This window comes from Aptenodytes forsteri, unplaced genomic scaffold (assembly GCF_000699145.1).
Source record: "Aptenodytes forsteri isolate BGI_AS27 unplaced genomic scaffold, ASM69914v1 Scaffold217, whole genome shotgun sequence".
Lineage (NCBI taxonomy): Eukaryota > Metazoa > Chordata > Aves > Sphenisciformes > Spheniscidae > Aptenodytes > Aptenodytes forsteri.
In genome coordinates, this window is record NW_008796222.1 from 6,979,929 (window position 1) to 7,004,247 (window position 24,319).

General features: G+C 41.8%; 1 protein-coding gene across 1 annotated transcript in view; it reads left to right on the forward strand.

The window, feature by feature from the left end:
- LAMA4 (laminin subunit alpha 4) overlaps window positions 1-24,319 on the forward strand; it is a 112,525-nt gene that overhangs the window by 38,659 nt on the left and 49,547 nt on the right. Inside the window, exons 4-12 of the mRNA XM_009289144.2 lie at window positions 1,591-1,671; window positions 6,840-7,054; window positions 11,139-11,234; window positions 12,559-12,710; window positions 12,852-12,962; window positions 16,120-16,231; window positions 19,391-19,558; window positions 20,316-20,509; window positions 22,399-22,515. Coding sequence (XP_009287419.1) covers window positions 1,591-1,671; window positions 6,840-7,054; window positions 11,139-11,234; window positions 12,559-12,710; window positions 12,852-12,962; window positions 16,120-16,231; window positions 19,391-19,558; window positions 20,316-20,509; window positions 22,399-22,515 — 1,246 coding nt within the window. The remainder of the gene's footprint in view (window positions 1-1,590; window positions 1,672-6,839; window positions 7,055-11,138; window positions 11,235-12,558; window positions 12,711-12,851; window positions 12,963-16,119; window positions 16,232-19,390; window positions 19,559-20,315; window positions 20,510-22,398; window positions 22,516-24,319) is intronic.

A 24,319-nucleotide genomic window follows, 5' to 3' on the forward strand; every position in this document is an offset into this window, starting at 1 on the left:
ACTTGCTTTGTGTATTATTATTATTATTATCATATTATTATTATTATCATTTTATTTCAATTATTAAACTGTTTTTATCTCAACCCACAACTTTTTCTCACTTGTGCTCTTCCAATTCTCTCCCCCATCCCACCGGGTGGGGGGGAGTGAGCGAGCGGCTGCATGGTGCTTAGTTGCCGACTGAGATTAAAGCACGACAAAGAGGAAGGCTGCCAAACTGTTATGATTTTCTCGATATGATCTCAAAAAAGCTTTACTGAAGTTAATTTGTGAATTCTGGGAGAAGAATCTCATTTTATGTCCTCTCCGGTTATATGAAATGTTTTGAGACAGCATAGATCCAGACAGATTTATTTGACCCTGGTTGTCCCACCAGCTGAGAAATGCTGGTGGGAACTGAAATTGTGCAGGAATTCTTGTCACCTTTCAATGTTGCTCGTTCCTGGAACAAGCAGTGCTTGGATCATGCTCTTTCCCATTGCTCTGAGTCTCTTGTCTTTCTGTGCGAAAGGGATGCAACCTGGTCACAGCTGCCCAGCACTGTACAACTCAGGACCTGCATTTTAGCAACCGTGGGCCTGCAGCTGGCAACTGCTGCCACTCACTACTCTGGTCGCACACCACTGAGTGCTGGCAGGCATTTACTCACACATATTGCAAGTTAACTGGAAACATCTTTAGGACTGTACGTTTTTTTCCTGCAAATGTATTTAAGCCATGTCCATGACTGCGTTTGAAGTGTATACAATTTGTACTTTCCACGTCTGGCTGCTGTTGTTGCATGGGTCTCATATTTAGTTATACATTTGTTAAATCCTGAAAACATAAGAAAGCAAAGGAATCCATGATTTAGAATCATGGCAGTGACAATTACAGCCCAAGCCATTACTGCAATCAATATCACTACTCGGCATGTTGGTCTCAGAAGAGGCCCCAGACTCTTTCCAGCTTACTCAGAGAGATGGTGGAGCAGCCTCGGTTGCTGTAAATAAGGATAGCACCACTGAGTTCAGTTTTCACCTCTTGGTACTTCCAGATTGGATTTGAGGAAAACTGTAGGATTTGCATAGGAAACTGCTGCACCCATTCCAGAGACTACATTCCTGAAGTGCTTACTGTGGTGTCTTTCATAAGCAGTATTTCACCCCTTAGAATAAGAGACAGGAAGCAATTAGGTTCACATGTGTCCTGGTTTCGGCTGGGATAGAGTGAACAGCTGCTTGCCGGGTTAAACCACAACAGCATGACATACACATTTATCCTAAGTCCTTTATCGAAAATGTGTGTATCAAAACCTGCAGGTGCGTCTGATCTACACTGCAAGACAGGAACTTTTATATATATATATATATCTGCATTTACATAGCTCCATAGTGCTATACGCTAATTAGTGCTTTCTACACTAATTAAAAAGACTAAACAAGGGGTATAATGTGAATAACATACAGAGCTTAAGAATACCTATTCAGCAATGAGTAACCAAGAGCCAGAGCTCACACTGACAGCAAATGTCCATAATGTAGTTAAGAAATACTCCCAAGTGTTTGCCATTGCCTGCTATTCTAACTATTCATTCTAATGAAATTCCAGCTTTGCAGTCTCCTGTTACAGAAAAAGTGGAAGCGTGCGCTGTGTCTGTAAGGAAAACTATGCAGGACCCAACTGTGAAAGGTAAGAAACTAATGGGATGACTTACTGGTCAACAATACTGAAGTCCAGAAGTCTCCAAGGGAATCTTCCCACACGGTGGAGAAATCTTGTGCATGTGTTTTCACCAGGTTGAATCATGTCTGTTAAAGGCTCTCATTCAGTTCCTACTAAAAACCATAAGAACTTGCTGTGGGTAAGACAGACACGTCTTACCCTGTCAGGGTAAGACAGACATTTACATCTGAAGTATTTTGATCGAGTCCTTGCACTTTTCGTACCTTCATGTGGTGATCTTCCTAAAAGGAATACAATTTACAAATCAAAATACAAAATACAAATCAGAAACAGCAGCTGAAGTGAAAAATAACCACCACATAGATGCCTCTTGCAATTCACCACTCTAAAACATATAGCAGGCTTCTACCAAATAAATTTTTCAAAAGCAAAGGAGAAAATGCATTATCTAGTCAAATTCTTAATGAGCAGATGCAGTTTTTAGTTAAATTTTAAATGTACTTCACAGACATAATTCAATAAAGTCAAGCAAACAACCATAGGCCAGTGCTGCTTTTCAACTTTCCCTTATGCCCATAAACAATTTCCAGTAAATATCTTCTAAATAACAAAGTACAAAAATAAATGGAGCTATACAGCAGAAATATAACTTACTCTCCTACATCATAAAGGGCCATCTTACTCACTATGAACAAACATGGATGATGTTTCAGTGAATGTCACAGGCCTGATTATAATTCAGAAATTCCCCTTAAGCAGCCAATAAATTAAAACAGCTCTAACACAAAGATTGAGGGGTATAGGACAGCTCATACAGTGGCTTCCTGAATACCTCATTTTATTTTTCCTTAAAGCCCCTAAAGTATTTAAGACTTAAGTCCACTGTCATTAATGATACTTAACATAACTATCAGTGAAGGGAGAAAGGGGATGCTTAAACTGCAAAGAGAAATCAATATGAAAAAGGTAAGATGAAAAAAAGAGTGAAGGCTTTTGCCCTTACAGATGATGCAAAAACATCAGCATATTACCTCCACATCAGTAACATGGTGACAGCAATAGTGAAAGCCCTTTAGACAGATAGCACAAAAATAAAAAAAACCCACCCTTGTTTCCAGGCCTATGGCTGTATTCTTTTGTTCTTCCAAAATGTCAGATATATACACAAAGGATAATGCAGACAATTAAAAGGTCAGTGAAGTTTCTTAATGGTTATTAAAATGTCAGCCTAGACTACAAGCAAATCAAATCCTATGAAATGAGTAGCAGATGCATAGTAACAGCAGAAATTAGTATCAGCTTTGTTTTCTAATAGCCACTACCCAGCCTGACACAGTGCATCTGTCTCAGGGAAGGCAAAGCTGCATAGATAGAATCACAGAATCATAGAATGGATTAGAAAAAGCTGCAGAAAGAAATCAGCCTGTCCCAGTCACCATGTTAAGTCCTTGACTAGCTCCTTGGGTAAGTGGCAAGCAGTGGCTAATGGGACTTCCCTTCTGGTAGGCTCCTGGACCTACTCCCGTTTGTGTCAGAAACGACAAAAAGCGTTTCGAAGACTAATGAGACATGCACTGCTTGTGCCTGTCCGCTTACTAAAGAGCAAGTCCCTGCCTCACATACGCTGCTGCTGGGCACTGCCACCACTCCTTGGTCCCACTGGCAGCCATCATGCCGTCAACATGCTGACAGGAGGACTGGGGAATCCTGAATGAGAGAGGGCATTGCCCCTGTCCTTCCCTGCAGCCCAAATAGCAGCTCGCGTCCCCAGGGAGAGGAAGGCTACGTCCTGCTCACCGCCCTCCCTCCCAGCTCTCCGCAGCGGTCAGTGACGGGCACCGCGGGGCAGCACGCTGCAGGACACTCCTCCACAGGCAGCGGGTGGGATCTCCAGAGCAGCACACTGGGAGGCAATCTGCTCCCCATTTCCTCTGGCATTCGTGTAGGAGGCTTTCTTGTGCTGCTCTAGGGGCTTGGCACAAACCTATCCAGTTTATGTTTGCCAGCAAATGGTGGTGTGAAATCACAGAGGCCTTTGCCAGGAACTGGGAAAACCGGCTTCCCAATTTGAAAGTTAGGAATGAATCATTTTGCTCCTGGACTCCAGCAATAAGGCGTTAAGGTGGTAGCGGATGAAATCCAGGTTTTGTTAATGCCCAAATGTTAAAAAAGGTAACTGAAGAAATAATACTTTAGTGTCCCAAGTGAATAGAGGAAAAAGGTTCTTTTGGCATTGCCAGAGAAGAGGAAGTTAATTTCTTACTCACCAATAATTACAGGAAGCAAACATGGCTGTAAAATGAAACAAAGATAATTTAGCAGCTTTATTATGGGAGAGGAAATATTCTTTGCTAGCAACAAAGAGCCATTTATTGATACAACGGAGGAAAAGACATGTACCGCAGGCCTCTACTTTTTCAGACCGTAAAGTGCAGAGATGGAGCAATAAGTTTCCATCCAGCAGCCTCTGCTCTGCTCATGTGCTACCAGCAATCCAAAAGAGGCCAAGCGCAGTCCAGCCCTATGAGATGCACTGACTGGCAAAGGGAAGGGGAAAGTGAAGGTGACACATTTATTTTCAGCTCTAAAAGTTTCTATTTGTTTTAGACAGCTACTCCAGATGAGGAGATAGAGCTAATAAAAGTGAGTCAGACGGTCATAAAAAGCAGCACTTACTTACAAAATGTATCTGTGAGGATGTGAGGAACTGTCCACTATGTTTCTGGCAAGTGAACTGAATGGTATATTTCAGAAAAGAAAAAAAAAAAATCACCTTGCCCTGATGAGAGGGCAGATGTTTTGGGCCTGATGGGAATAGTACGCAGTCTTCGGTAGATGCCGGAAGAAAGCCAGAGCTGGATAGCAGAAAGCAAAACGCTGGTCTGGCCGCAGCACTGCTCAGTGGCTTCTGTGACTTGGTGGCCACGTTAGACAGACAGCCATTTGGAAAATACATAACTACAGAAAATTAAAAAGAAACTCTGCAAGATTTTGAGAGTTCAGAATAAAGGAAATGAATTTTTTTAAAACCCAGAGGGTTTTTTTTCCTTGTTCAAACTTCATAACCATACTGAAATTTTGAAATTTGGGAAAATACTACAATCTCAGATTGACTGAAATATTAGAAAATTATAGCAATACTTTTGGCATGACTAAATAGCAGCATTACCCATCACTGCCTGCTCTAACTCCCATGGGAATGTGGAGTGACTCCACCAAAGTCAGCTAAATCACACTCATTATGCTCCGTGTCGCATCCACAGTTCTTCGAGGGGTGCACAGAACTCCAGGTCACACTTTTATTCTTTACATCTGGGTCATCCAAGTGATAAGATCTGCAGCAAAGATTCTGGCAGTGCTGCAAAGAGACAAACAGAGTTTTTGCCATTGGCAAAAGCAGTATTTGAGGCAGCCAAGTGGTTTATATTAAGAAGCTTAAAATTTTATGTGCTTTTACTGTAGGGGTTCAGGACTGGAACATGAACAAAGCAGCGTTGAGAAAATTACTTACTTTATTAAAAAAAGTCAGCAAATGTAGGAACAGATCAAAACTGGAAGCTCTTATCAGATTTCCCACATTTTCATCGTTCAGACATAGTAGAACCTGGATTTGACTATGTTCAGATTTTAGGAGACAACAGACCTCGTCTCAGGTCCCCAGCCAGAACCTGGGAAAATTAAACTGAACTGCCTGAGAGCTCACCCTCCCTGCCCACAAACAGCAGAACAAACAGCATCTTAAAACAGGACTTCATGGATGGGAGAAAAGACAAGGACAACAGGGTGATAAAACAGGATGAAATACAATAACTACTCCTCACCTAAATCACCACAACAACTATTCAGTCCTCCGATTTCTTCAGTAAGCAATTGCTACACCAGCTAGTTATCCCCCTCTCTGCAGTAATTCTTCATTCCCACTTTGGGGGTACAAGTCCCTGATCTCTGTGTCCCAGGCTGCTGGGTCATAGACCCTCCTGCCACCCCGCAGTGACACCGTGAACGGCGTGGGCTTGCCCCCTCTCCTGCCAGCTGGCCCCTCCAGTCCATAAGCAGCTGCTCTGCTCTACACTGCTCCAGCCGCCAGCTCCTCCAGCAATGCCCTTGCTCGAGGATTTGCTCCTGCGAGCTGCTCCATGCCCACTCCATTGCCGGCTCTGTTTGCCTCGCTGGTTGTTTTGCAAAGGTTCCTCTAGCTCATAGGATTAAGCACACTCCCTGCTACCAGCAGAAACCCCTTTAACTGAAACCCTCTCCTTTCTTTCCAAATGATGACACCAAATCTATTACTTCTTGTCTTAGCTTAGGGTCACTGGTCACACAGGAACATTAGGTATCGCTGATTTGTCTAGACTTTAAAAAAACACTAGTTTCAACATCTCATCCATTTTAAGATGTAGCAAGTTTTCCACAGAAATGCTTCCCACGTGACAAGACATGAAAAGCAATTTGGACCCATTTCAGCCCTCCCCTGGAGTGCTTGTTACCCACCTCTCTCTCACCCTCTGTAAACCAACAGTGGAATCCTCCCCTCCTGGGCTGGTGGCTGCTCTCAGCCTTTTGCCCTCAGCCAGCAGGCTAACATCAAACAAATCTGAAAAATGGAGGCTGGTTCAGTGCCTGTTTTGTTTTGCAAAAACCAGAAACCATCCCGGTGCCTCACCATAGAAGTATTTATATAAAACTTTTCTGGTCAGTACTTTGTGGTATGCATTATTATGAAAATAAGGTCTGAACTTCCTCTGAGTTTCAGCATCGTGAAATGCAGTCTCTTACCCCAATTTCCTATATAACACAATACAGTTGGTGAGATCCAAAGCTGAAAGTGACCAAAATAAACACTAGAGCTGCCTCTCTGCAGAGGTCATTCTGTCATAGATTTTAAAACAATGGGGAACAAATCATTTTACTGCTAAGGACACACACACAAAAAATAACACAGACTGGTGTGATTGAGATACCAGAAGTGTTCAAGAAGGGAAAAATATGTAACTGTAGAGATTGAGATTACAGCACAAAACAGTCTCTGCAGGAATACAGCTCCTAATTTGCCTTCTGTCCTTTAGTAGCTGCAGACCATCAATTCATGGTGACATAAATAAGGTCAGAGAAAAAATGATACCACAGATGGGAATGTCATTACTCGTCATTGTTGGGCTTGCTCTTCCTTTCAGGTGTGCCCCCGGTTACTATGGGAACCCTTTGCTAATTGGAAGCACTTGTAAAAAATGTGACTGCAGCGGCAACTCAGACCCAAACCTGATTTTTGAAGACTGTGATGAAGTGACCGGCCAGTGCCGCAACTGCCTGCGCAACACCACCGGGTTCAAGTGCGAACGATGCGCTCCGGGTTACTATGGGGATGCCAGATTCGCTAAAAACTGTACAGGTATTGTCTATAGTTTAGTATAGCAGAGCCGAGCAAAACGCAGCACAGCATGGTCTACGGATGACCTCTCAGAGATGCCTGAATCAGTCATCAGACAGCTGTTGCCCTGGGAGGCAGGGGGTGCTCCCAGCCGCCTACCTGGCGGGGTAATTTGGATGCCTGTTTGGTTGAATCATCCCAGGCACTAGCGCTCTTTCCATTGCCCATGAGGAAGTCTCAGACCCCAGACTCCAGCATCTCAAACGCCTGGGCAGAATGAATGTAGGCACTGTTGTGTCCTGCATCTTGTTTTAAATAAGAGTCTAAGCTTTCTTCGGGCAGAGACTTCACCTTTGTGTTTGTTCACACCACATGCTGCCCAACATGACCACTCAGACTGATGGCTCTTAAAGACTTGAAAGCATTTTTTATGGGAACAAGATTGCCCTTCCTGTCCTGACCCAATCCCCACTCAGTTTCTGCTAGTTTTCACATTGGTAATGTATTCTGCATTTCCCATGTGTCTGTGTAATCTTGCTGGTTACTGTATTTCCACACCAGAGATGACTGTACTTCCAGGGTCTGGTAAAGTGCTACCCAGAGGACCTTACCAAAACATACCTACACAGAGGGGTCACAGAGGTTTACGTCCTCTAATACAATTATTCTCCTAATTTACGTGGAGTTCAATCCAAATAAGACTTTGGCCTCATGCCCTTTGTCCTTGCTCTGGGAGATAAGATTACCTACTCTTTCAAAGCACTGAGGAACAGCCATTGCTAAAGGCAAAATTCAGGTGCTCAGAGCAAGGACCTTGGGGATCCCGCCCAACCTCTTTGCCAGGGTCCTTCCCTCAAGGACCAGAACACAAATGGGGGAGATGGATCACTCCTAGCTCTCAGCCTGACTCAAAGGTAAGACACAGCCAAAGCATGCACCCAAACCCAAACCCGGACCTCTGAAGTGCTCCGGGATCTCAAGGTACAGACCTACAGGCCCCAGGGCCTTAGCAATGTCTTGATCAACCTACGTCCTTCTTGCAGCTCACTGTACACTTGGACTTTGCTTTTTACTAGCTTACTACAAAGTGTTAAGGCGTGTTTTGAGACCTGCAGGATGGAGGTTGTGAGGATGCTCTGTACTCAAGTGCCCTTTGTGCTGCTGTCTTCATTTGTAGGGGACCACGTATGATGCCACTAGTGGTCCCTTCTGGTTTTATGTTCCGGTGACAGCTAGAAGTTGAATGTCCATCTCCAGGATGTAATTCACATCAGCAAGTCATGTGCTTAAATTCCATTTACGCCGAATTCAGAGAGATGGTGCCCACACACAATTATCCCAAAAGCCAATCCCAGGTATCCAAATCAGCCAAAAAGACAGCAGCTGTAGGGAACAGCGTGCCCCAAAACTCAGCTCCTGCCTGGACTTGGGCACCCAAGATGTGCCTGAAATTCAACATCTCTGTGATTTTGAGGTTGCAAAAGCAAACCTTGTTTATGCCCTTCACTGCCTAATTCAGTTCACCAGAGATGATTTAACTGCAGTTCTTCCATAAAGAATGACAGGATCTAGTTTGTGGGTCCTGAAAGCCATGAGGCAGGAGAAACGCACCCAGCACTTCAACTCAGCAAACCGCAGCAATCATGCCTTGGCCATGTGCAAAAGCAGAGCTTCAAACAGCTAAGAGTAGCTTTGCCAGAAGTCTGAGGATTACAGGGCATTCCAAGTGTCTAAGCAGATTATGCAAGACATAATTTTGGAAGGCATCTCTGAACATAGAGTTTCTAAACTGAAGTTAAGTTACACTTTCATCACCTCAGTATACTTTTGGTTTGTACCCTTAAGGAGTTGCAGGAATTAGAGGCAGAATACCTCAGTATTATTTATGTTTCTGAGGTACAGTTTAAGTGGGATTTCATGGTGCAAAGGACTTCTCTATATAGGCTTTTCATGCAGACTATAAATCAGCTTGGTAATTCTCTTCGTTAGCAGATTTGCTTGTAGTGTTTGATCTTCGCTAAAAATAAAAAGTGCCTGGGTACTTGAATATGTTGTGAGAGGTACAGCTTTTCTCTATTTAGGAGTGAATTTAATCTTGTAGTTGACTCTAGCAAATCCTGATTTTGAAGTATTAGGTTTCAGAGAATTACACACTTCTCATTTCATATTCATTTCTGCTAAACCCCACAACATGCTGTATTGACAGTACTGCATAGATAGCCTGCACCACTCAATATATCCATGATATCCAAACTATTTGGGTAGTTTACAAGGCAAACGTATTTTGTTTAGCATTTTGGAGCAATTAGGAACTCTTATTTAGAAAAATATTGATTCTGAAATAAGACAAATACCTTCTTTAAAATACAAAAATACAGAAAAGAAACTAGTGTAAGAAACAAGAGAGTCTGCGTGCATGGTTTCCACAGAGCATTTCAAAGGGTATATAGAACAAAAAAATGCAAGACAACTAAATGAGCAAACAGCTCTATCCAGCTAAAATCCTCTTTTTTTCTTTCAAGCAAAAGACAAAATCTGCGTAGCCGTGGATAGTTCTCAGCTTCTTTTCAATAATTTTTTTAACCACGTCCTTTAGCCACACTTCAAAGTTTTCCACAGATGTCCCTCAGAAATAGAGGTAAATTTAGAAGCTTTCTCCACCAGTAAGCCACAGTAGCATTGAAAGTTTTAATTCCCTACTAAAAACATGGTACCTCCTAAACAAGTAGATGAAAAATTGTCAGGACTGCTTTTGAAATTAATTTACTATAAGCATTTGCGTAGCAAATTAAGAGTTATCCATTTAAATAAGAAGACACTATTTGATTTTCTTGAGCACCAATCTCATCCAAATTTTGATCTTGTAACTGAACTCTTGCCACCTGTTTTGGGGAAAGCCTAGACCCTGTGATATAGGTACAGAGAAATCTCTGCTTTCAACTAAGACTTTCACTTCTGTCACTTCTTAACAAAAGAAATAACAAATTAAAAACAGTGGATCCAAGAGCTGGGAGACACCCAGTTCATACAGATTGTGGTGAGGTCAAAATACGATTGCCCCACAAAATTCATAACCAAATTCTGTTCTCACAATGGTACAAAAACTGAGTAGTTCCACTAAAACTGGTTCAGTTACACAGAATTATTCCAATGTTAGTGCATCATGTTGACTTTGAAGCTGTATTACACATTTTCCATGATAATTCCTCGAATGTGCAATGTGGAATGTAAATACAAGGGTAATTCATAGAGAACAATGAATGGGCTGCAATAAAATGGCAGTAAATGATTTTGTTATATGAGATTCTGGTGAAACCATGAATCACAAGAGCAGAATGAAGTCCAGATAACTCACTGCTGTTCTTACGTTCTGCTTGAGTTTTTGTTTTTCTATCTAAGTGTTCCAAGAATATTTTAATCTTTAAAATAATATACTTTAAAAGGCCAATTAAACCTTGAAAGAGACACTTTAGATTAAAAATTATACTTTTTAAAAAGCCACTTGTGCTGGCAATAAATATGTAGCTTACTCAAGTTTAAAAAAATTTAAAACCTCATTTATTCTTCATCGTAAGTGGTAGGAGATATTTACTTTTTGATACGCTCAAGCTGATGATGGAATTGGAGTCCACTATCAATCCCTGATAGCTGGAAAGCTTATTTAGTGGCAGCCTGACACAGTGTTGATAAATTCCACAGGTCTGTGGAGAGATTTGTAGCTAATAATTAACTTTAGTTGTACTGCTTTCCTTAGCCCATCTCCTAAATGTCACCCTCCCTAGACGGTGAGGTACAATGGCCCAGCTGTGCAACTCTGGCCTCTCTGCCTCTGCTTGTGACCAGCTGGGAAGCTTTGAACAAGCCGCTTCAGCACAGGCTTTCTGGTTGTTTCCTGTCTCATATTTTATCTGGTCCAATTCGACCGCAGTGCAAAGAACACCTTTTTCTACATACTGAAGGAAAAATCAGCCCAAAAAGCCCTTGATTTTGGTCTGACAATCCATGCACAATCCTACGTGCAATCATGTCACTAGTCTTGGGAGAGGAAAGGTGGGTTGTACATTTTGAAGATCCTTCTTTCAAAAATCCTTTCTTTTTCCCCCAGAATGTAACTGTGGAGGGAGAATGTGTGACAGCCAGACTGGAGAATGCCTCGCAGACAGTCCTGAAGTTTCTACTGGCACAGACTGCCCAACCATCAGTAAGAAGATTATCATGAGTACACCAAAAATTAATATCGCTCTTGTAGTTAGATGCTTACAAATACTAACTTAAGAGCTCGGTTCTCCAGTGGGCTCAGCACTTTGACTTTGGTCCCACAGGGCACTTAAACATGCGAATATGCACAATGCCCCGCTGACTATTTAAACATGTTCTCACTTGCTTGACTGAGTACATGCATACATCCAACTCTGTGATACAGACTAAAAGTTTACATACAAAAAGTGCAGAGCAGTAAGGAAGTATCACCAAAGCCTCTTCTATAGACTTCGAGACACAGTGCCTGCAAAATAATATTCTGGCCCTAAAACTGCCATCACAACTTTATCTGTGCTATCTTGCATATAATTTCTGGTTTTCTAGTTGTACACCTAATATAAATTGTTGCTGTTGACAATTTGACATATATCCATCAGTCAGTTGCTTTTCCACGATCATCTCCCCTATCCTAATGATAGGAAGCCCGAGGAGTTTCCAGAAGCACTATGTTGTAACTATTGGTAACCACTGATATTTTTTTAAATGTCTGTATAATTATGCCTGTGGTATAATGCAGACTGTGTAGCACACATGGGTTCCTAAACCAACTCCCAAGAAGAGGGGTCGTGTGCCTTAAAGTGCAGCCAGAAGGAAAACATTTGGGAGCTGCTGCCATCAAGAATACAGACTACAATACAAGCAAAAGTTTCTGTAGGAATCTGTGTTGCACATTCACCTAAGTCTCCTGCATTTAGTGGTGGCACCAATGTCACTAAAACCAAGGTGGTATTGCAAGCATTCAGCAGGGACAAGGATGTAGTTCTGTGCAAACGTATTCCAAACGTGTTATAACTGTGGTTTTAGAAGTTGCCTTCCTAATCAGATAGGCAGCCAAGAGCCCGTCTGCTGGACATCCTTACTTCTCATACCACCAAATTTTAATTACAGCGTTCTGGGTTCTGACAAAATGAAGTTGTTTTTTTGACCCCCATCTGTTGTTCTTCGGGCCACAAACATGCAGAGCCTCTAGGGAATAGCCAGGAAATACCTCCTCTCTCTCTCTCCCTACTGATTACAGAGCCGCTGCGGCAGCCTCTCGGAGTAGTCCCATCTGGTGCTGCTCAGCTGGAAGCGTCATGACTGTACTGTTGGACCTTGGAAGTGGGCGAATGAAAGTGAAAGAAAAATGGGTATCCATCAGGATCCATCAATGACAAAGAGAGGGAACGCCATGGGGCAAGAGCACTATAAAGTGAATTTAAGATATTTGCTGTTCACTGACACAAACACTAAAGAAAAATGACACACTCTTATTTTCTTATTAGGCTGCGATAAATGTATTTGGGATTTGACAGATGACATCCGATTAGCAGTTCTGGCTATCGATGAAAGCAAATCGACTTTACTGAGCATTTCTACAGGTGTTGCAGCTCAAAAGCGCTTGAATGACCTGAACCTCACTGCCACCCATCTCCAGGTACGAACACTGATGACATTTTATTTTTTAATGTAATTCTAATCTATGAATTTCCATTCCATTCCTGTAGATTTTAATCCCTGCCCTCACTAGAGAAATAATTTGTTTTCAGATGCACTGACTTTCTTCCCCCACACACAGGCGGCAATGTCCAAAAAAAAGAACCATGCTGTGCTCTGGACCATCCAGGTTGATGATGCTGCAGACGAAATGAATGATCTCCTGAGAGAGGCAGCAACACTTGATGAACAGGTTTGTTTATAGCCCCCTGCCAGAGCTCTGAGGGTTTGTGGTTTGTCATATTCACATGCTGGCATAAGAGGTTAGTATAGAATAGTTCAGCTGGAAGGGACCTACAATGATCATCTAGTCCAACTGCCTGAGCAATTCAGGGCTGACCAAAAGTTAAAGCATGTTATTAAGGGCATTGTCCAAATGCCTCTTAAACACTGACCGACATGGGGCATCAACCACCTCTCTAGGAAGCCCGTTTCAGTGTTTGACCACCCTCTCGATAAAGAAACGTTTCCTAACATCTAGTCTGAACCTCTACGTTCGCCAAACAAGAGTGGGAGTGCCCTGAAAGATAGTTGGGAGAACTTTCTGTTTTCTATTTCTAGACTTTCTACTTTACTTTGGCTCTGAATTAAAAGCGTAAATGATCTATCAAGTCTTCTTCCCAGAAAAGGAAGGATGTAGGGACAAAGTCTGTTGAATGTGGTCGGAGGTTTGTCACCGACCACAAAAAGCCTCCCCTCGGGATCTGAGTTCCCACCTACCCCCCTACACATGTTTTATCTGAGATACACACAGTGCCTTTCTATTTCACATTTTGATTTCTAATTAAGCAAAGTAACCAACACTAAAGTAATTCAGATTGACTTTGGGAGTATTTGTACTATATCTCTTTTACATGTATGCTCTCATAAAATTAAATTAGCCCCGATTAGACACTTCAAAATATGTTACAAACCTGCCAGTTTAAAAGGTTTTTCACATACCCACTGAGATGGGAGCCTGATCAGCACTCAAGATACGTTTTAACACAATTGTAATCATAAATGTTGCATCCACATTCAACTGCCGGGCTACAAAATTAAGGTTATCTGCTCTCAGCTCACATAACACTTTCATTGCACCCTAGAAGAATACTGATATGATATATGTTAAGAGAAGAAATAGGGTTCAAAATTGCTTCTCCTCTATTTTAAAGAGATATTATTAAATATCTTTCTGTTGCTAAGATATATTAGTGAGATACATCACTCTACGTTATTCCCAGAGATAATCACAGCTGTAGTATGACTAGCGTATATTTCATGCTTATTGCAAAATGCCAGACCTTATATTCACTTACAAATTCCTTCAGAAGACAAATTAAAATTATACCTTAGACTAAAACTCAAGTACAGGAGCAAGTAGGAGAAAAAACACAAAGGAAGAAGAGAAAGGACTGTATAGAGAGGTGGAAGAGAAAATTTGGGTTTGGGTGTTTTAAATCAGCACTTACTTTGCAGAAAGGGCACTGCAGAATTACACAGACTGTGCCTGTGTTCAAAAGAGACGTTTGATTAAATCAGCTCACATCCACCCACCCGTACCTGTGAAAATCTGGCAGTGCTCACGTGCCTCAGCGTCCCTCTGTGTAGTTTGTAGGCAGGATGATTAAGGCATTAGGCTTTCTAGGAATATTTAGTGAATTTGGACAATGATGTTTTTGTCATCTTCAGTACTACATGGGGATTTCTTAGCTCATTCCTCAGTTTGACTGTCCCTGAACAAATGAATTCAGTGCTTCCTCTGGTCTTTTCTCCCCAGTTATTTCTAATGCTTGTTCCACATGAATACTTGTGATTGCTTGTAAAGGCAGGGAAATAATGGCCCCAGACTATCACAGTGGAAGGAAGACCACAGTAATAACTCTGAATATATTGAACTTTTTGCTCTTTCAAGGCACTTTTATGGAAAATGGGTGCTAGGGCCTCGAGTGGGTTTTGCAGAGATATGCTGCATCTTCTGTTCAGAGCATTTCACGTGCACATCCCCGTGTCTGAGGGGTTGCTGCAGATTCTGATCTAAACCCCAAAGGCAGGATGAATGCACCAGCTGTAGGCAAATCCTCCTGCTGAATGAGAAGAGTAAATGTGACCTGTAACTCCCTGAGTCTGCTTGGGATGAGCTTAGGGTAAAACAGCACGTAGCTCTATCCTGAATGTTTGGCAGAGTCTTGGGGGAGCCGAGCGCCTTTCCTTCCTGGGCTCTTAGCAAATTTCAGGATGAGCCACTGTACATCAGCGGGAATTTAAGGGTCCCTAAGAGCACCCCTCACTCATGCTGCTGTTTTTCCCATCAATCTCATGGCAATCAGCAAACCTGCCTCAGCAATTCCCCGTGTGTTCAATAGTTAAAGAAAAAACTAGCAAGGAAAGAATATTATGTAAAGGCAAGTGTGTGTAAAACCAGTAACAAGTTGCTTAAAATAAGCATGAAGCGGCGATGCTGAGCAACAGAGCATCCACAAGAAACCCTGGTAGCAATAAAGGAATATGAATAAAAAACATAGTGCTTGCCCTTCGAAGACTCAAAACCCAAGGAAACAGAAGTAAAATTAAAACCTTTCTGTAAACCCTTACGTCTGCTCTAGCCGGGCGCCCGCCCAGGCCCGCGGCGCTGGCCGCCCTGGCCCTGGCCCTGGCCCTGCCTTCAAGCGCCACCTGGTGCCTCTGCAAACCCCCGTCGATGGCACAGCCGTCACATTTTTTCCTCTTTTCTGGGAAATACCAGTGAAAATTAAATCTGAGGACTCCCAAAGTCCGTGACCTTCTCAGAAAGATGGTAACTAGGACATGGTAACTCTTCGTTTCCCTTATGTGCAAGGGAACACAATGCAGACTACAGCCTCCAATGTAATATAGTGTAGGAGGGTGGCTATGCTCTTCAGAGTATTTTGAATCCTTGTGCTTTTTCTTAATTTTAACAAGTTGCAGAGCTGGGGACCACGCTTGAGGGAGACACTGATCTAAAAATGGTTGTGAGCTTGACACCTTATTCTTCAGTCTATACGCTCAGTCAGGAAATGCCATACCCAGCAAAAGGAGCCAGCCTCACTGAATGCCTAGGAGACTCAGCAGATGGGAGTTTTACAACTGTACATAATGTATGGCAATTTGATTGCAGCAAATTATAGATAAATATGGGACAGATTTTAATCTCTCACTCTGGAATTCTGAAAATACCGACAAGACAGCCCTTCACTTCAAACACCTCTGTAAATACCACTTTATATGATAAATGGACTTTCACATGCTTATCAGGAGAAAGCAAAATGTGTGTTTACACTGCTCATCCTCACACATGCATATGGATCTGAAAAGAAATCTAATGTCTAGCTCACATGGTTTATTCATAGGGAAATGAAGCATCCAGCAAAGGCCTACTGGTACAGAAGGAAACCATGGAGACCAACAACCGTGCTACTCAGCTTCTGCAGCAGCTCAGTAATATGAGGGATAACATCGAAGGTAAATAGATTTCTTTCTGGTTCAGCTCGATGTCAAGCATGTATTAATGAAACCTCCAGCAAAAAAAATGTCATAGCACCTGGACACTCTCGCAAAGCAACCCACACATAAGGCTTCTGCAGCCTGCAAAGCCATGATGAAAAGTTGTCTCTCTTAAAAGACAGCTGACACCACGGCTGCTCAAGGTATTTATATATCCTTGTGGTTGAAAAAAAGAGTCAGTATCAGATTGGGGCTGGATGAAGCCACAAACACAAAGATAGGATGGGAGATGAGAGTGCTCCATGTCTTACTTGCCAGCAGATTCATACAAGTGCACTTTTTCCATCCTGCTGATAAGTAATGGAGGCCATATGAATAGCTAGACAGATTTTTTAAAAATTATGCTTTCCCTTTTGAACCCATGGCAGTCAGTTAGGTCTGACTAACTCTGGTGATTCCACTGGTGACTGTTACTTTAAATCCAGTTTTTGCCTTTTAGCAAACTGTTGCTGAGTAGGATTGTGCTGGTTCATACAACTTCATGTAGATGCTTCTAAAAAGAAAATGACGTTGAATAGTAAATAATTCTGTGAACTCACTGCTTCCCCAAGCTCAGCATGGGAGGTGGTGGTGATTTTCTCCTCAAGCTGCTTATTGCTTCATCTGACCAGAATTTCCAGTTGAGTTTGGGTCCAGACACATCTACAGAGCATTACAGACTAGCTTTTGTCCTCTGTTGGTTTTTTTTTTCTGAAATACAGAAGAAGAATCGGAAAACTGCATTTTCATTGCCTTTTTTTTCCACAAAGAAAGTGTGGCCTTTAGTAAAAGTGAAAGGCAAAATTGTAAACAGTGTGGCTACTGCAGACTGCCAGAAATGGTTATAGTGATGCTGATTCACAGTAGGAGAGGTAAACATGGTGATGGTGATCTCCCAAAATTAGGAAAAGAGTGAAACCAAGAGCCTTTTATGTTAAAATATTGGGACAAACTGTAACTTATTTTCTCAGTGTCCTGCTCATCTGTCCATATAATGTGAGGGGATGAAGACAAAACTTGTTAAGTTCATCTTTGGGCAATACGCTAGAGCAATAAAAGTATCTCCAGAACTAGCATAAATTTCAAAACATAACTTCTTTTCTGACTGCAAATGTATGTATCTTACACCTTCCCAGATGAAGATTTTTTTTTTATTTAGAGCCTGTTAAACCTCCTGCATCTTCAAGAATTTTTACTGTACTATATATCAAAGGATAAATGACAACAGTGAACACCTTCCCAAGCACAATTGCTCTTAAAAAAGCTTTCCTAGTCAGAAATTATCATCTTCATCTGGAATAGCTATGACATATCATTATCATGCTGATATATAAAACTGAGATTAAACCAATTGCAGACTCTTCTTCTGTACCTACAGAAAACAATAAAACCCCAGGTGAACTACTCGGAAGCATCTCTATCCCCTGTACACCTGCATCACAACAGCCTCCATCCCGCCATAGAGCACACTGATTTTTCCCAGTCCTTGGCAAAGCCAACAGTGTAAGAAAACTGCATATGGCACCAGAATAGAAAGGCTGACTGGCAGTTGAGGTTAAACAGCTCTTTTTCAATTAACAGAAATACTTTATTAACAGATCTGAGCAGTTCTGTCTTAAAGCAATTACTGCAAGCTCTGTGGCAAGTTGTGTAAGGAAGAGCGGTTACATATCAACTGTTATCCTTGCTTATCCTTAACTCCATGGGTGCTTCAACCATTACTTTATTTCAACAAACACAATTAACATATCCTATCACACAGAAGAGGCAGGCTAAGACCATGGTCATAGGATGTTACGTTTGTGCTACCTTCTTACACCTGTGATGCTAGATCACCTTTGACTGTCTGGCCATCCGTCACATCTTATTTCTACAATCATTGAGCAAAAGTGTCAGCATCAGCCTCATTGTATGTCACCAACAATCACTGGCTGACCTCTGGGGATAGTCCTTGTATATTATTAATTGGTTTTGGGCAGCAAAAGGAACCACAGAAGGCAGACGTGTATCTAGTTTGGCGCACAAATAGCACAATCTGGTTGCGCTATCATAGAAGAAGCCACATCCATGGCTGTGAATAAAAAGAGAGTGCTTGTTCACCCAGACAAGTGAGTGAAAATTATTTCCACCATGCTCAAAACTATTCTTCTACAGGGGCATCGTCACCTGTAGAAGGTAAGCCACTCTCTACTGAAGGGAAGGTCTATGTGTGCACACATGCACATGTGTGTGCCAGCATGAGAAGGAAAAAGAAATCCATGGAGCCACGGGTGGTGATCAGTTACTGCTCAGTGTGAGACTTTAAAGTCATTCACTAATGAGCTGAGGAGCTAGCCAGAAACTGCATACAAAGACACTCTGCCAAAGAATCAGTTGTGCCACAATTACACAACTATTTTTTTATAAAAATCTTACAGATGCATAGTGCTGGCTTTGCCAGCTCTGGTTGTCCACAAAAGTAGCGATGAACACAAGCCAAAGCTACTCACGTTGTAGGGCATAAAAGAGGAGGTGGTATTCAAGGCCAGGGAGTGAGAAGTGGGTAATGCCTACACTGGGAATGGGTAAACTCAATTTCAGCTGCAGGGATCCTACAGTGTTTTTTGAACTGAGACCAAAACCTTGATATAGTATCTATCTCCAAACCAGCTAGGCAGTATCAGGCCAGAAGCCATATTGTTACCTCTTTAGGGTGCCTCAAACTTCTTCAGATGGAAAAAAAGGTTACTTCTATCTCCTTGCCATTGTTGTTATTTAATAAACATAACATTTTTGCAGCAGCACTTAAAAACCACGATCCTGGATGAAAGCCCCAGCCTGCTACATGCCACAGGACTCAGAATAAAATGATGATCCCAGTCTATAAGAACTGCCAAGCCAAATGATACACACAACCCATGCCTGCTTAATCTCATCCTCTTATGATGAGACCCCCATATATGCCAGAAACTGTGATATATTTACAGGTTTAATTTTACGACTGGATTAAACATAATAATTATCTACTATAGGGATGAGAGATAATTAAAATTTTCATTTGCCATCAGCATGATCTGGATTCACAAAAGTAAAAGTGCTCCACAGTATTTACTTCTCTGTAGCCATGCTGGATTGACCATCTGTTCCTTTTTCCCACAGAAATCAGCAGCAAGATGAAATACTATGCAATTCAACAAGAGCTGAGCCCTGAAGAAATTGCCCAGAAGCTGAGTGCGGCTGAGGAGATGCTGAAGGAGATCAAACGCCGTAAGCCTTTCACTAATCAGAGGCAACTTGCAGATGAGGAGGAAAACGCAGCAGAGGAGTGTGAGTTTTAAATCTGTTTTCCATTCACCCACGTTGATGAGCAGCTGGCACGGGCCAGGCAGCTCTGGGTGTACTGCTGAGCCCCTTGAGAGGACCAGCAGGCGCTTGGCAAGCACTGACCGGTGTGCTGAAGATGCTGCCGCTTCCAAATGCCTGCCCCAAGTCTCTGCTGGCACTTGCTGCCCCCGTGGCAGAACGGGCAGAAAAATACGTGTGTCTGTGTGTGCCTGTGCGCTGCAGCACCTCAGCAATAGCTGCTTAGGAAGGTTCATACCAGGGCTGGAATTGCTCGTGTGAACGTCTTCCTTCCCCCCTGCCAGCTCTGCCATGGGGACAGTAAACTCCAGCAGAGAGAAAAACCGCTGGTATGGGAAAGAGCGGCAGCTTAATTCCCACAGCTCGATGCACATGAGTCAGAGCCCCGGGACAATAAGGACTGTCTTCTCCAGAGTAGCCTGGTTAGCTATGACAATGAAAAACAAACGAAGAGCAAGGAAAACCAAACCTAGTTTCTTTTAGGAAAAGCTACTTGAGAGGGGGGATTAATGGGGTTAAAATGAGATACTAAAATGAGAGGCATCTTTCCTTTTCTAAGGAGGAGGGAAAATTAAAATCTAGGTATATGATCTCTCAAGTGAGCTTTTAACAAATGTGTCTTACTGCCCCCTGAGTAACAGCAACAGAAATTGTTGCATAGGTAAGTTTTGTCAGAAATCCAAGCTTTGGATTAATCAGCGGCCTCTGATTTTTCTCCCAGTGGTACAGCAAGTTGAAGAGTTTCACAAGAGGTACAATGACACCAGATCTCTAGTATCCGACGTGTTGGAGCAGCTCAGCGAACAGGATGTGAAGCTGTCAGAGGTGGAGGAGGCATTAGACCAGGCACTTGACTATGTTATACAAACAGAGGATATAAATAAGGAAAACACAGCCAATCTTCAAAGGCGTGAGGTACTATGCAGTACATTTATCATAACTGTTGTCTGTGAACACTCCGTCTCTGCCAGTGCTTAAAATAGTAGATTGCAAACAATTTAGATTCAGGAATCGCCACACCAAAAAAGAATTTCTTGGACCACTCAGCAGGATGAGTTTGACTCTCCAGTTCTAAGAAACAAGTTGCAATAGTGCAAGGTACTATTATTTATTCATGGAGTGACAATAAATGAAAAGTTTTGGCATGGCATGTCTCAGCAGGCCACTAATGCCTAAACTAGGAAGACGTATTACAACAAAACCCAAGAAGCTTAAAATTCCATGCAGCATGGCTGCTATAAATATTGTGGTGGGATTGTTTCACCTATTATATACTGATCTATAATGTGGAAAGACTTCATGCTCACAAAAGTAATTATATTCTATTAAAACAATTATTTATGAAGACTCTGCACTGCATTCATGCCCTGGGCTGTGAGTGCATTCATACTGTCTTGTCCAAACTTTCTCTCTGGTCCTCTTTAAACAAAATGCATCCCCATTTTTTCAGGAAGAGCAGACGATTGTCCTTGCATCTTCAAGCACAAATCCATTCTCTAACTGCTCCACAACAAATACCTTGAAATTGGGTTTCCTGCTTGCTGGGTGAACAGCCTAGCTATAAGGCTACAGCAGTTTTCCCTTATGCTCTGTTCAAATGAATAGTTTCGGTATTTTGAACAAAGTAATCACTCCAGAGAAGAGCTCAGAGGAGACCCGTCCCCTACAGCACAGAAGCGGGGCATGTTTGCCTGTAAATGGTGGCATTAGGTTCAAATCCCATCTGGCTGATGAGGAAATTGAATTTTCAGGTCTCTTATCCCAGAAAAGTACCCTATCCATCAGCCAAAAAGACTATTTTTTCTCCTCGCAGCAGTTTTGTGACTCTTTCTCTGTTTTCTTTAGTTTCCTTTAAGGAATGCAAAACCAGAATGTCCCATCTAAAACTTTTCATTTATTTTTTCAGCAAGGAAGACAATGACAAAGAGAACAATTTGGGACCATTTGAAGCAAACTGTTTTCATTTCAATGGTTGAAATTGTTTGGATTCTGGAGGAGAGGGCTTTAGGGAGCAATTTTGTGACTTGAAGAATGATCTGGCAAATTCAGCCAACCTCTGGGTTTCATAGCATCAGTGGCTGAGTTTTGAGCTCTTGAAATTTGCAGCGCTAGAAGTTCATGCTGATGTGGAAAGTCTAATAATTCAATAGAGAAATCAGGCGTGCTGGTTTCATGAATTCTACAGGCAGCTTGGGATCCTTATGTACAAAGCCTCTTCTGTTGTTCCATTGTTTCATAATTACAGTGCCAAGCTGCAGCTCGTCTCACATGGATGAAGCAAAGCCTGAAGTGTGTAGTTGCAATTGTTCAGTTTTTAACCAGCTGGATCTTCGTTATTCCTCACAATGAAGGCAGATGCTGTACAAAAGAGATTGTTCACATTAGCTTTACTATTGACAAGGAAAAGATATCTCTGTACTGTAGATTTAAAAAACCTCCAGAAAAAAACTAGTCTCCAGACCACTATGAAAAATCCATGTTTAATATGTCTCTGCTGACAGTGCACTGAATAATGCTTCATTCCAATAATTGCTCATGCTGTTATATAAAATGAAATTAAGAAATTAAAAAAAAAAAACAACATATCTTTCACAAAGACAAGAAAATGCAAAGAGTCACATTATAATATGCAGCTATTAGAGATGTCTGGGAAAAACAGAGACTTCAGATTTGTCTAAAATCTATTTAGTTCATCACTTCATCTTTTGAATTAACTTTAATAAATTTAACAAAATGGTAACACTGTATTTTAGCAATGCATAGACAGTTTTGGATGTGATTTTATTTTATTTTATTTTTTGTAGAAACAACATGAGACAATAAAAGAGCAAATAGATGAAGTGAACGGCATTCTGCTAAGTGCCAGAACTATTTTGGCAGGACCGCAAAAGGTCAACTCTGAGTTAAGTGAGGTAATAAAGGTAGGTGCCTCAGTGACTTGTTTAAATGATATGTCCTGATTTTTTAAACTTTTAAATCATGTGTTTAGATGACTAAATAAAAACCTCTCCTTTTTTATACTGCTTCAATGAAATACTGATGAATATTCCCCCAAAAAGTATAAATCTTCCTGGATGAAAAGCTGTGTAATTACATTTTACTGCCTCAGAAAAATAATTATAAGGACAGCGTACTGTAGGCAGAGCTGAATTAAGGATTTTGCTGTAGAGTTCTCAGCCATTTCATTACAAGCAGCTGCAAAAAGATACTCTGGTAAAAGAGTGCACTATATGCTAAAATCGTTTTCTCGTGCCTGCAAATGAACATAGGAGAAGGCTAAAGATCCCAGGTATCAGTGTTAAACCCAGCCACTGTCAAGAGTGTAAAACATATATAAACAGGTTGTCTGATAGAAATCCTTTTCTGGAACTGTAGATTAGTATCTAGGGATGAACATAGGAAGGCTAAAGATCCCAGGTATCAGTGTTAAACCCAGCCACTGTCAAGAGTGTAAAACATATATAAACAGGTTGTCTGATAGAAATCCTTTTCTGGAACTGTAGATTAGTATCTAGGGGGTTTTGAATGAGACAAAGTGTTGTAGGAAATTTTTAGAAATTTTAGGGTTTGGGACTTTCTATGAAAAAATGAAGAAAATAAAACTGGGATTTTGCTAACTAAAATATTTACCAAAGCTGCTTTTTTCATGTTTCATTTTAAAATTTTGAGATAATTTAAGACAAATGAAAATTCTCCACAAACATTCGTTTTGGTCATAGTTGCCCGCTTCTTTTTTTAACACAAAAGCAAATATCAGAAGTCATTAATTTTTCTTCGAAAAAGTAATTTGAGAAAACAGAAAGAAGACAGCTTGCTTTATAACCATTCCTGGGTGATCAAGCAGTATGACTTTTTTTTCTCCTGTGTTTTGTGCAAAACAAATTGCTGCAGTTTATCGATAATTTTGGTTTTCCCACTTCTGTGGATAAGTTTACACATGGGGGACATTCACACTGCAGGGAAGGAAGTAGTATGCAACATCATACTTCTTCCATCCTCATCAGCAATAAGTATTTTCACGCTTCACTCATTCATCCTTTTTCTCTCCCTCCATTTCATCCTTTTTTCGTGTATTTTGAGGCCACATTTATAATCCTCAAACATATCAGCAAGGTTGTGTATTGGAGAGGAGGTGAAGGTAGGCCCATTTGGTCTTCCCCACAAGTATTTCATATAAGGAAGAAGTATGGCTAAGGCAAAGGAACACTACTTCTCCTTGCCTATACATACATATAGGTAGTATTTAGGTGGACTGATTTACAAATTAGACTAACCCAAGATGTCTTAGCATGAGGGATGTCTCTGTGCAAGGAGACAGAAACGGGCCAGGGCCTGTTTTCCATGATGTGGCACAGCTCACAGCCGTACAGCTAAACTCTCTGCCCCTCTCCAGCAATTGCCAAATTGTCCCCAGGGCACAGGCACTGCTGCATGCTATTCCCCAAGGAGGCAGGTTTGGGAGAGTGGCAGCTGGCCAGGGCCAAAACAGTGCCAGGGCCCATGCAGTAACAGGATGATGTATAAGCCCATCCACCCCAGCACTACTGCGGGACAACCAGGGGATCAGGCCCAGCCAGCATGGTGCATGAGAGGCAGGTCCTGCTTGACCAACCTGATCTCCTTCTATGACCAGGTGACCCGCCTAGTGGATGAGGGAAAGGCTGTGGATGTGGTCTACCTGGACTTCAGTAAGGCCTTTGACACCATCTCCCACAGCATTCTCCT